At 42.0% G+C, this 14,078-nt stretch overlaps 1 protein-coding gene across 1 annotated transcript; it reads right to left on the bottom strand.

Annotated features, from left to right (window-relative positions):
- Positions 1-141: 141 nt before the first annotated feature.
- Positions 142-13,584, bottom strand: gpr146 (G protein-coupled receptor 146). Its single transcript, XM_049561229.1, has 2 exons — positions 13,226-13,584; positions 142-5,389 (listed from the first exon to the last, which is right to left on the bottom strand). Exon 2 carries the CDS (start codon positions 5,347-5,349, stop codon positions 4,348-4,350), a length of 1,002 nt encoding a protein of 333 aa, XP_049417186.1. The 5' UTR covers positions 5,350-5,389; positions 13,226-13,584; the 3' UTR covers positions 142-4,347.
- Between the last annotated feature and the right edge of the window lie 494 nt (positions 13,585-14,078).

Below are 14,078 nucleotides of genomic sequence, written 5' to 3'. Positions count from 1 at the left end.
CAAAGCACCAGTTTCAAAGACATTTGGCATTAATCACACCAAACAGCCTTTGAACAACAGAGTGCACAGCAGATGTTTCAACATATTTTCATCCTAAGTATTGTCAGATTTCATTGAGATAAGAAGGAGTGGTCACATCCATGTTAGTTTATTGTTTAATCAGTCTTGGACTCAGTTGACAATAGAGTAGATTACTTACAGAATCTAAATATATCTCTCAGAAAATAATTGTGTTTTTGAAAGAGCATGGTATCTTCCTGTAAATCTCTCAACATACAATATATACACATTATTCTGTATTATACATATACACTTGCATACACAGTCACAAAAGCATCACATCTGAAAGTGGATTCATCTGGACTTCTGAGGTTTTGCCGTTCAAATAGCTAAAAATGCATCAGCATACATTCGACACACGAGAACTTTGCAGGGTGTTTGGTCTGTCTGAACTCACTGATTATCACTCACATGTCTTCGTACTGATCGGAGATTATGGCCCCTCTGAAATAATAAACGAAACTCAGACCTGAGCGGTAATCTGAGCCAGGGTGTGATTCAGAGCCCAGTTTGATCAAGCTTTATTTGCCGGTGGTGTGCATCATGCAGTCGGTCCATTTGTGGTGATTGCTAATTATTACCTCTGCCCAGGAGTTTGTTTTAGGTCCGGTCTCATACTTAGCAAGATATTAAAATAAAAAAAGGCTGGATTTCAGTTTAATTTAGGCTCAGCGCTGTTGGAAAGAACCATTCGGTTATCCAGAGTGCTGCATTCTCAAGAGTGGCAGAGCACACTCTGGGTGCTTTTAATTTTCATTTAACCACAGGGCTCACATTTTAGTGTGGATCAGATTGGATTTACGAACGCACCTTGAACCTTTCCAGAAAACTAATTGGACTTGGGTGTTAAAAGTGAGGCATGCTTGGAGTAACTGCAACCAAATTTAGATGGCACAATCAACTATGTTATCTTGCCACAGGTGGCGCTGCAGCAACATTGTAAAGTTAGACGGTCATAACTCCAATTTCCCAGCACAATTCTCTGTGTGGTTTGAGGCCAATTCAAATCTTAAATCGTCTAAACATTTTTTTTAATTGATCAAAATAACAAGTTTTGAGTTTGGTTGTTGCCTCTTCACAAAATTAATAAAATCAAATCAAAGTTGACATCAGTTCTAACCAGATTAACCGCATAAAAATACTGATGCGAACATGTCCAACTGTCACATAATCAGAAAACTGGGAAACATTGAATTCTATTGATTATAATTCAAGTGTCACTCATTAAATGATGGCTCAAGTTTGGTAAAATATTTAAATAGACACAAGGGCATCAATCTAGAGCAAAAAATGGACACCACCTTTACAAATGTTGCTTCATTTCTTCCATCAGACCGTCACAAGCTTTGATTCAAACCGCTTATTATCTGACTGTCTGTTTGCCTTCCAGTCCTAAATGAACAGTAAGCACTGGGACTTTGAACTGAGTTCAAATAATCATTAACTGTGTCACGATAGCCTTTTTTTTTTTTAAATGGGGCAGCACATACTGTAGCACATAATGTAAACACACAGCCTCGGTTGAAAATAAACAGTACTTCTCGCTGACTGATTGTAGACACACGCAACAGGGGTGGGGCTGTGCAGCAAAAATTTGGACACAGATTCATACCTTAATTGTAGATGTAAAATATGTAAATATTACTAGTCACAAAATGTTATAATCTCAATATTCATAATGTATGAAATGCGTTAAATCTGTGTTACAACATCTGGCAATCGAGTGAGAGCCAAACACACTTGTGGAATTAGTCCAAAGATTTTAGCATAATTATTCAAAGGTGTAAAATAAAACTGTCTACAAATATAAGTGAGTTATTTATTGTTGTCTGTGATTAGAATATAACAGTGTGCCCGCCATCTGCTTCTCTTCAAGTGAACGCCCCACCCTGCCGCTGTATCTGTTCACAGGATGATTAAAAAAACTGGCCCTCTAATTCAAAAAAGCTAATAAATAACTAAACTAATGCAGTGATGCAACAGACCTCATGCAAAAACAAGTTGTTTTTTTTCATATATTTTTCATTTTATAACTGGGGTTCATCGCTATAAGTCTGTTCACGTTTCACTAAGTGGCAGGCAAGAAAGCAAAGCAGCTTCACCAATGATGTGCAGATGACCTGACTGGATCTGAGCAGCATTACAGTTCAAAAATCTGCGACAAACACACTGATTGCAGGTGCTCGGCAGACGAGTCGTTTTATGATTTGTGAAGGTTTTTTATAGTGCCTCTACAGCGACCCAGTCTGGCTTCATGATTCAACTGGACAAACCTTCCGACCTCTCATACAATTCAGGGAATGTACATGCCACCTTCTCAGGGCCTTTGCTGTGACGCCGTGGGGACTTCGCTGACCCTACGTGAAGCTCTCCATGCATAATTCCTTAATCAATCACACACTGGGCTGAGGCTCTCTGCTCAAATGAATGAGCTGATTTTTAATGAGTTGAGTTGAACTGCTTATGTTCAGCAGGTGATTTCAGCAGAAAACAAGAGGTATACCGGTTATGTCTGTCTGTTGATGTAGTTCTGTGTGACTTCAAAGTGGTGTGGATGTATATTAAATATGGTATTTATTGTGGAGCTTGACATATGTAGGGATAATCTCTTTATGCCTCACTACTCAATTTATTAAACTGAAATGAAAACATCTCTTCGCACCAGTACCTACGTCTAGCTATGGGGTAGCACTGGTGTCGAGACAGAAGATAGCTTTTGAAATTAAGAGACCATTTATATTGTGTTCAACCTTTACAATGTGAAGATTATTTACTCTGATGATGAGGAATCATGTTCAGCATATTTACGTAAAAGCAATATTCAGCTCCGGAAAGGTAGAGCTGTCTTCTCATTCAAGTGATTAAGGCTTCTAGTTTGAGGGCAGTAAACGGTGATGTTAACCCGCAGCGCAAAATGACAAACAATGCACGTTGATTAACTCTGGTGGGCTGTTGATATACCAGCACCAATCATCCATCTATCAATGCAGGGTTGTGGAGTATTTTATGGTAGCTGAGATGTTTTGAACAAACTGGCGAATGCATTGCAATTATGAAAAACATGGAAACACAAATGCAAAAGCAACAACACTTTGGCAAAAGCCAACTATTATAGCCTACACATATGGAAGAGGCAAGTTCCTTTCTGTCTGAGCAGTGAGTAAAACGATGTTCGCTGGCAAACTATTATAACTATCGCTATGTGATTGTCACAAATGAGCCATGTTGTCCGATGTCTTTTCATATTTAAGAAAAGGGTCTCTGATTAACGTACAAAGGAGAACAATTTAACCTGAAGCATAAATTTAAAAAACACTGACAGTGACACTTCAAAGTAAGGGTTCAGCGACCTACCATAAATCCGATTTAATACAGCTATGTCTCCATATGGTTGCAGCTTAGGCTACATTGGTCTAATTGACTTATGTTAGCTAAATGGTGTAATGCTAACGTTACTGCATAGCTAGCTTCATAACATTAGATGGCAGATTACATAAATACGAATCCTATCAATGCAGTGACAGTCCACATTGGTTGATGCTCACTTCCATTATCGTTTTTGCATTTTTGTTTTCCATTCAAGCATTTGTGTTTTTTGAATTTGCAGAGCGTTTTGGATATGCAGTTCACTCAAATGTCTTGGTCACCGCAGTTTTTTCTTAAGAAACAAAACAACTTGGCTTCACTTAATAAGTAAAGTTAGCTATGTCAATCTGCTTGTGTTAGACAAATGCATCTGCACCATTTATTAATTATTCTTGTTGGGACTTAAACTGTATCTAGTAGCATACCGTGCAGTCATGCATGATAAAACACGTTCAACAGAATACTCAAAACACACTCGCATTAGGAAAGCTGTACTCACTGCAATGGTATAGTGCTTGTTGAGTCCCTTGCTAAAAGACATTTCATTGGTACTTGTGTGAAACTCTGCACTGGGTAGTTATCAGCTGATTGTGCCAATTTACCACCCTCAAACTAGAAGCTCAAGTGTCTTAGTGGAGAGCTTCACTCAGTGACAAAAAAAAAAAAATATAACAGCACTTAGTGGTTTTTTTCTTGGTTTGTCCTTTCACTGCAGAACTGGATAGATCAGATCAAGTTCTGGAAGGTGACAGGAAATTCCACAGTTAGCTACGTCGCTCTTAACACAGTCCAGAGCAGCAAGGGAGCCCAGTCAGATACTTGCTCCATGGGGGGGGGGGGGGGGGGAATAAGTGCTGCCTATGCCGAGAGGTTGAAAAGAGGGAGTGGGAGGGTTGTGGGTAATCTTCCAGGAGGGAGATCTCACGTCACCACTTGCTGCACTGTTGAGCGTTCATGAGGGCAGGACTGGTCTCTGCAGTGCAGCCTCCTGAGCAGCCGCTGAAGCTTGTTGGAGAAGTTTTTGTTCATCTGCCTGTACATGAGAGGCATCGCGAAGCTGCTTGAGAAAGCCAGCAGTTTGGACACACATCTCAAGAAATAATATGTGGGTAAGTAATGTGCGTTGCTAATGTACCCTGGTGCACCGGCTACTGTGTGTACCAACAGGGTCATGTAGTACGGGGTCCACAGTATAAACTGTACACAGACTGAGGCTAGCAGCAGTCTGTGGATAGAAGGGTCCAAGCGAGCTGAGTCCTGGTCCAGAGGTGTAGACTCCTTCCTGATGCGCAATATGAGCACAAAGGCATAAAGAACAGCCACAGCTGGAACCACGTAACCGATGAACATCATGATGGCGTCCGCTGCCTCCTTGTTCTGCATTTTTGAGCACTCAACCATCTTAGTGGAGATGTGGTTGCACACATAGAAGAGCAGTGAAGAGAAGCTCGTGAGCACTGCGCCGCCCCAGATGAACCCACACACATGCTTGGTATTATACACACTGGACATGTACGTGCGAGGCAGCGCCCGCTCTATATAGTAGTCCAGACTGAGCAGCGTGGTGGAATACATTATGACCAGAGACGAGATGTTGAAGAGGATGAGCAGGGTGATGTAGACCTCGTTGTTGTACTCCCACGCGTGCCAACGGGTGAAGGTGGAGCTCAGCAGCTCCACGGGCGCCACCAGGTTGAGCACGAGGCCAGCGATGGCCATGTTGACGAAATAAACATCCGGCATGGTCATGGACACCTTGTTGGAGAGGTTGACCACGACCAGCAGCACGTTGTAGCACAGCCCCAACGGGAAGCACACCAGGAGGTAGATGAGGGAGAAAACTGACAGGATGAGGCCAAAGTCCTGGCAGAGCCGGAAGTCCACGCTGGTGTCCGTCTCATTGTAAACCGTGCAGAGCCACATCGCTGGGCTCTGACACAGGCCAAGTCTCTCAACAGGCCGACTGCAGGCAGAGAGGTAGAGAGACACAAGTTAGTTGCAGAACAGATAATAAACGCCATGACTGCTATCAATTACCAGTAATAATTATAGCTGAGTAATATTGACAAAAATCAAATATGGGTAGAACTAATAAAACTACTGGTACGTTCATAATGTTTTTAATATAGAGTGGAAAACAGTTTATGTGGATGTGGTAGCCGTTGCTCATTTCAGTGTAAAACAATAAAATAAGTTCAGAATGTTATACAATGTACAGTATATTACTATACAGTATATTATTACTGTTTATACCACAGTCTGGGTGATTACTCAAGTCTGATTTGGCTGCTCTGAAATGCTCTGTGTAGGATTTAGTGGCACCTAGTGGTGAGGAATGTAAACTGCAACCAGCTGAAACTTCTGTGTACCTAGCATGAATTCCCAGTTAGAATTCCCACAATGATCATTGTTCAGGAGGTTTTTAATGGGAGCTGAATCATCTACAGAGGTCTCTTCCTCTCCAAAACAAAGGGACAAGGTGATTTAAACCAGTAAAAACAGTGAATAAAACAGTTTCATGTTACAAATCAGTGTTTTTCTCCAATGCCTTTTATCACAGATGGACCCCTAGCCCTCTCTGGTAACTTAAGACCCAGATATTCATGAGGTTTTTATCCGGGAGCCGAAATATTCTAAGATGTAAAAACACTGAATGAAACTGTTTCACCCTAAAAATCTGTTTGGCTTGTTGCAGAGGGGCTGCTAACTATAGTGGCTGATGCAAAAACGCAAATGCCCCTATCCTAGAATCAGTGTTTGGTTTGTCTGTTTGACCTGCTCCCTATGCAGATAAACAGCTCATTCTAAGGTAGTAAAAACATGACAATTCTTATTTTCAGATCATTTTACAATAAAGAAAACTTAATCATATTCCATTGCTGCCACTATATTCCCATAAATCCTACACACTGGACCTTTAATTCCTGAAGCAGGACACCCACTCAGTAGTTCCAGTAACACTGTGCGTTCACTGTTCTAAATTAATACACTGACTACACAGTATCAGCCTTTATCTACAATGGGTAACCATAGCAACAGGGACGCAGGCAAAGCCTCCCTTTACAATTTATTGCAACACATTAACAAGCTAATATCTAATTACAATGAGACATTTCAACATGTCCTTTAACCTATTTGGAGAATACGGCAACTTAGAAGGAAACACAAATAGAAAGACAAAAGAGAAATGGCACAGGGAGTTAACAACAGGGATTAAATCAAATAGGAAGTGAAAAAGATGACAAAAAACACAACAATCAAATGGGCAGTTAATACACTGAAGCACAAATATAAAAAAAGAGGCAAACATTGCATTGTTATTTTGTAAGTTTTACTGTATGTATGATGCATGTACTTTACGTCCAAGTCCGTGCATGCTCTGTTTTGCCTGGTCTCTTACTACCGTGTATAATTATATTGTTGAAGTAGTGATGATGCATCACAATAGAGCTAACAAATTATCTCTGTTGCTGGCAATGGGTGTTAAATTGAAGAGTCAGGCTAAGTTCTGAGGAAGTACCACAAAAAAACCAAAACTAAACCACATTCAGCTGTATTTCCTCTATGAACAAAATTCATCAATTTCTGTTCTTGGTTTCTGCGCTGGCTAGAGGAGCAAACAAGGCCTTGACACAAAAACACGTCAGCCACGGCGCAGCTATTATGCCCTGGGTAACACTGTTAATTTCACTTCACTGCATCTGACTGGCTGAATACAAACGCCTCACAATATGTTTCACTTGCTAGCTCGGCCTCACAACCCACTACTTCTCCTCTTTGAGAGCCACACTGGCCAAAGCAAGTGTTTGACGCCTCTACAAGCTTTTCCTTTGGTGCTCTGCCTCTCTTTCTCTCCCTCTATCACAGTCACATGCAGGGTCTTTGCTGCCTGTGCAGTGCCACCCTTGTGCTTTTCACATGGTCAAGCAGCCAGATAAAGAAAAACACTTCTCCAGCCTGACACTTTACAGACTGTTTTTGGCATTGCTGCTCGGAGTTAAGCACATGCACCCTTCTGTTCAGGTTGACTGGGGGTTGGGCACGTGGTGATGGGTAGATTTATAAAGAGTGAAATGTGATGCAGGCTCTGGCGAAGGGTCAGCGGGGATTGAGTCGCAGGGGTTGGAGTTCGGGGCAAGGTCAAAGAAGACGACCACGCGCATGTCGGGAGTGTTTGGGATCAAGCTTGACAGCGCTGCGAGTTTTGAAAAAAGCTTCTGTAATGCTGCCTTGCATAATTAACTCAGGTCCTTTTAAATAAATTATTCAAACCGCTTTGGTCAAGGAAATGGAAGATCATAAGGCTATCGTGCAGTGCAGTGATAAGTCACTCCAGTTCACTGTATTTTATTCCCGCTGTGATAATTTGGCTGTTATGTTTCAACACGTCTGGCTTCACTCCCAAAACTGGAAAGGAACTCCAAAGGATTCTCTGAAGAGCAGACAAACTTAGACATAAAAAAAATTAGGTGCTAATCTGTGCAGGATTTTCTGGAAACCTCTGCTTTCAAAATACCATGGAACAAAGTGCAGGAAGGCAGTTTTGTTTTCAGGAGGATGAGTAACGATGCCAGTAAAGGGGAAACATTCTTCCGTTCACTTACGTAACACCACTACAGAGGGGCTGTTTTGGCCTTAAGCCTCAGACACAGACGCATATACACACACAAGGCCTCAGTCCCTCCTCTATACTACTCCAGTTGGCTGTAATGAGACTACAGTGGAGGCTGGAGCTCAGAGCTGGACTGGACCAGGATCAGGAGGAAGAAAGTGTAGAGTTACTCTTAACAAAACAACCTGTCTTCACCAAGACAGGAGCACTGGTCAGACCTCTTGTAAACACGGCTCTCCAACATAAGCAGCCAGGGTGTCTCATTTACTACAACAGGCCTTGACACAAGTACATAATTAGCTGTGGTCGTCTCCCATAGATTATGTGCTCTTATCTGAATGTGCTGTAGATTGGAAGACGTCTGTTTACCCCTCAACAACCTCTGATCGCTTTAGGAGAAAATGACTTAAAGAGAAGTTCGTGATTGTTAAAGAGGACACACTGTATTGTGGCTGGCTGTCCCCATTCATTAGCACCTGCTATGTACAGATGTTTTAGCCAGCCTTTCATTATCGCATTGGCTTGAACTACTGCTTCTGAGAGCTGACGGGAAACTAAATTTCTGCAAACAGGTTTGTGGTGTGCTGGCGTTTAATTACTTAAACAGTTTGTTTCCAAAGACGTCGTCTCCTGTTACTCCATAGATGGTATATGCCTAGTATTTGACACGAGACCTTGACAATGACAAAACAATGAGGAAATAGAGATGAAAACTGACAACCTGTGGACACTGACACCTTGGAATTTCATACTTTTACCAACCGGATTTGACAGGAATTAATTATATGTGCTAGGGTTTGGGTATTCGCACCAAACTGTCATGGTATGGGGCTCACGGTCCGGTGCACTCAGCTGCATGTGGAATACATGGTATGTAGAGGGATGCACGTTATGTGGAACCAGACTTCATAAGTGGGGTTTTGGAAGCTTTTAGCCATATGCTGCAACAGGCTCTGAGGTTAGCACAAGTGAATTGGCGTGCGAGTCAAGGTACATGTCTACAGGATCTGTCATTTCTCACTTCCCTTTCGTTATCTATGTAAGCAGTTGTGCCATGCAATCTGGTAGCACTGTGCTGCATTTCGAAGGCAGGGCATTTGCCCCTTATTTGCATAATGTTGAATTTAGGTAACTTTATGAAAATCAGGGGCATCCGGTGCAAATCACCACCTCTGGAAACTCAAGAAAACCTTTTCAACTGACTAGTGTCAGACTGATTCAGCAACTGCATTGCATATTTCTAGCCTCACTTGTTTTCAGAAACACATCTCAGTGAACTATTTTTGTAATGTAAGAGAAAGTTGCCAAACGAGCCGCTATATCGGTCCGGTTTGAAATCTTCGGGGAGGCAGCCTACGTGCCTAGTGGCATGCCCATCAAGCGTCCAATGCTGGGAAGCAGCACGAGCCCTCACATCTAAAAGCAGCCCAGCACACACATTAAGTCAGTCACACTATGGTGAGCACAAGTGAAATATTGGACCCGCCTTAGATTCCTGGTCTATTACAACAGCAACAGAGAAAGCATGGCATGTAAGACAAGTGTTTTCATCATTATATGAGATGTGAATGGAAACATCTTACATGCTAACGCACATTTGATGACACCACCCAGATGTGCGGATCACCAGGATGATAAATGTTTGGGTTCTTTGAATGTTTTAATGTAGCCAAGGTGTGAGACTAATTATAACTCTCCTACTTATGCACAAGTTTAATTTTCTATTATTCAATGTATTTTTTGGCATTTTCAGTTTCATAGCATCAGAGATGCTTATCAGTTTTATAGCCTGTTGTGACCTGTTGCCTTTTGGGAACATGTTTGTTCAGTGTTCATACAGTTTAATATGCAAGTGTTTTAAATTATCCTTATTTCTATAGTTTAAAAAAAAGTTGTCAAAGGACAAAATGTACCTAAGTCCCCAGGAAGAGGATTCTTTCTTTGACACTTGCACTACTGTCTGTTCAAAATAAACAGAAAGAGACATATCCTGAAACATTTGTTAGTTTATTTTTCGCTGTACCGAACCCGCACTGAACTGGGACTTCTGTGTACCATTAAACCCCTATTATGTACATATATTTTATTCATGCTGGATCATCAGGGCCTTCTTTCTAAAATCACACCCACAGGATTTCACTCTTTTAAAAATAGGCCAAACCAATTTGGCCAGACATTACAGTTGTGCCGCATGAATGGAGAAGAAAATGCCAATTAGTACAATATTAGGGAGCCATTAATTTATTCTGCATTTCCTCCAGGTCACTGCAAAGTGAAAAAACACAGTCAGGTACTGTAGCCTGGTATTTCAAACCATATGCTTGTAAATAACCACTGCTAGCTTTGCAATGTCTGCATTCATTCACTCACTCAGGGCAACCTTTGGTTTTGTCATTGCACCTTGTAGCTCTGCACATTTTGCCAGCAGCCCATGATAATGAAATCTCTAGTTTTCCACTCAGCTGAGGGACAAACAGACGAGGTGAAAGAGAAATGTCCTATGACCTGTCTGTTTGAATTCAGGGTAATGGGGAGAATTTCATTTTGAAGTCCATGCCAGATTCTGCCAAAACTACAGATGGAGGTGATGTTGCAGCTGAGTGAAGGTCAGAGATGTGATGTCATGAGCAAAACAACAGGCAGTATTTCAGATGTTATTACAGCATGTGCACAACCTGGGGCATAGCAACTTGTGGCGTCTGTCTCTCTTTTAAGGCAGTATTACTATGCAGTGATTTATGCAGATTGGTTACTGTAGTATGCATGTAAGTATGTGATAATAAAACCAGGAGAAAGGTGGCTTCATGCCATTCGCTTCCTGCAGAGGTGCCATGCGTAAAATTACACAGCTGAGTAAGAATAGCCTTAGCTCTTGTCAGATCCTTCTTGCACGACTTTGACTGCAGTCGTAGACTTGGCTAAGCCCTGTCTGAACTTTTTGCCCTTCTCTGTGTCAAAAGTGGTTAAAGTTAAATATTCCCAGAGGGGGAGGCCGTGCTTCAGCATGCTTCAGCCCCACCAAACCTGATCTCGTAAGAGTAACGCCCACGTGCTTGACGTCTCAGAGTTTTGAAGCCAGATCTCGCGGGCTGATGGGAGTAGTGTGACATACTGGGCCCACACCCCTCATATATCCTTACTGGAATTTACAGGCTCTTCTCAGAAAGTACTGAGTGATGTCACATGATTCGCTGCTTGCGTCTGCAGCAACGTGCAGTGGAGCAGCAACAGAAATACTACAGAAGGGAAATAAGGTTGCATGACACACATTTCTCAGCAAACACATGCTGGGACTGTGCAATAATGTCAGAGGGGAAGTATAACACAATGCCATTTGATGCACAGAATTTCCTGGCAATTAACAGTGTATGATTTTAAGTACCTGCCCATGGAACTGAACTACTTACAGTATGAACGGCCATTAAAATGTAAATGCTTCATTTAAGAAAGTCCCTAAATCTTTTCTGGCTCTAGTGTGTTTCTCAGCTGCCTTTTATTCTTGGAAAGCAGCCCATTAACTCTGAGTATTAATGAGGGATCTGACTTCAGGTGCATGCTAATGCTGAATAACATTTTGCAAATTAAAATCACTAAGCTCTCAGAGGTGATTAAAGTACTTGCCATCGACTCCATTCCTGTAGAAGGGTTTTACGTAACTATGAACATTTTCCCCCAAATCATCATCAGTCCCCAAAGAATTGAGTCACAGCACTGGAATTGTTTTTGTTGGGAAGATAACTTGTTATTGTATGGGTTCCTCGCAAACTACAGATTTTTTTACGCAAACTGTACAAATAGGTCAATTATCCACCTGCCTGGCTTCTTCTTGTCAATCTGTTAATCTACAAGTCCTGGCAGGTTAATCTTAGAAAAATCAAACGATCCAAATTTTTGATGATTTAACTGACTCTCATGCCTACACAGAGGGTGATGAATGATGTCCAAATTGTTTTGGGAAAACAGTATTGCCTCACACCAAGTTCTAGTGTACGAGCCTGTAGTCAAACACAGGTCACTGCCAGTCAAGACAGCCCTCCTCAGCGTCTTTTCCGGCAACATGTTGAACTGTGACAGGCATCGACAGAGTCAGAGTTCAATGGTCAGCACAAAGCAGGCTTACTGCCATTAAGCCATGGCACACATGCCCACGTCCCCTTCAGTCACATGGATGAAGTTGACGACAACAAGTGCAAAGCCTAAATCTCAAGGAGCATTTTTATTTGGTGAACAGAACTACTTTGGCAGAGACATTTACCCAGCCTCCTGTTGCTGGCTATAATTACTGGCACATAATTAGTAACTAAAGGGAACATCTGTTAATATATGTTATTAAATAGTCCCTTTAAGAGCTTATCAAAGGTGTTGAGATGTTTATGAAAACAAAGATGGCAAGCTGTGTTGAAACCAGTGGATAAAAATAAAACTCGGAGAACATATTCATGTGCATGTGTGGGAGCTGAAGAATCTAACACTGCATTACTCTGGCAGGTTATGATCTTATAGTTTATGTATGAATACATAAAAATACATGTGAAAAAGTAATATTAAGTCATGGATGGCCTGGGATTTAAGGACATATATTACTAATTTTCTGATCCAGAGAGCAAAACTGCATTCATTTTGCTGTCTACAGTTATAAACATTGCATATGGACTCATTTTGACATCCTCTAGGTGTCATGGTCATGTCATGTCAACATGACATAAGCTATTATCCATGCACTGCACCACAACTTTAAAACTACACTTCTTATTGCCAGTGAAGCACCCTTTAACTTCAGAGATCCCTGAATGAACTGATAACTTTTCCCAGCCAGTACATGAGAAAGCTGATCGCGTGAGAAACCTCCTCAGGTGTTGTTTTCCAAATATAACCGCGTCGATAAAACTGTGGAGCTGCTCCAGCTGAACAAGGGAGGAAGAAACACGAAGCAGCCTGTGGTTATCTCTCTCTTCATTACCGCGGACATTGTGTCTCTCCATCACACTTGACTGCACAGATCAAAGCGTGGATAGCTGTCACGGCTTCACCATTATTTCTGCGGCTATTGTTGGCACAGCTCCTCACCCTCGCATCTAGTCACCTTCAACGGGGCAAATTCACTTTTCCAACACTGTGAGGTGACATTTGAAGGCAACAACATCTCAGCTGTGGGTCGCCAGAATAACAAAAGATAGTAAAACTCACCAGAAACGTAAAGCGTTGGCTCGGTGACAAACCTACGGAGGCATTGGGTTTGGATGGAGCATTTCCACTGGCATTTCTCAGTCGTTTCATTTCACAAACACACGTCCTAAAATAGTCGCTTCTGCTTCTCCCTCGTTCTCTAAAAGCGGCAGAAACTGCAAAAAGACGCGTTTAAGTGCGTTACGGTGGAGACTTACTTCACCTATCAACTTTTCGGACGAGGCTTGTTCTGAAAAGGGGCCGTCCGTAACAGACTTTACTACTGCTGGAGTGCTGCTGAGCCCTACAGTGTGTACACACGTGACCCTCCCCCACTGTCTCCCCGCTCCGCTCTGTGCTGCTGCTGCTGCTGCTGCACGGTCGCGAGGCCCGAATGGACGTTCTCTGCTCTGATTGGGCGGGAGGCGGGGAGGTGGGGCGCGAGAGAGACCGAGGGGAACACACACATACACACACATAACAAAAAAACCTACAAACTATCACTGTAGTGATTTATGAGAACAATGGTTTAATAACTGTAAGTATCATTATAATTTCATACGCTGTAAGTTTGAAAGGTGAAGTGCACACACTTTAATCAATGTTTTAGTGTTTCTCCGTTATTTTGTTTCCTATTAGCTAAACCTCACCCTACCTAAAGGGAAATTTCGGTTTATTTCAAACCGTCTCCTATCGTCCTAAATTTGTTTCAAGTCACTAGTGACATAGAAATAATAGTTAGCATGTTAGCCGTTAGCCTAGATACAGCCGTAGCGTCAGACCTGTTAAAACTTAATTGAAAGGGCATCCTTTCAAGTGCAAAGTTAGTCCACTAAACAAGCTTTTTTCCCACAAAGACCGCCTCATATCGTTA

The sequence above is a fragment of the Epinephelus fuscoguttatus genome, linkage group LG19, assembly GCF_011397635.1.
Source record: "Epinephelus fuscoguttatus linkage group LG19, E.fuscoguttatus.final_Chr_v1".
NCBI classification, from domain to species: domain Eukaryota; kingdom Metazoa; phylum Chordata; class Actinopteri; order Perciformes; family Serranidae; genus Epinephelus; species Epinephelus fuscoguttatus.
Note: the sequence above shows the minus strand (reverse complement) of the source record. Positions and strands in the feature narration are given on the sequence as shown.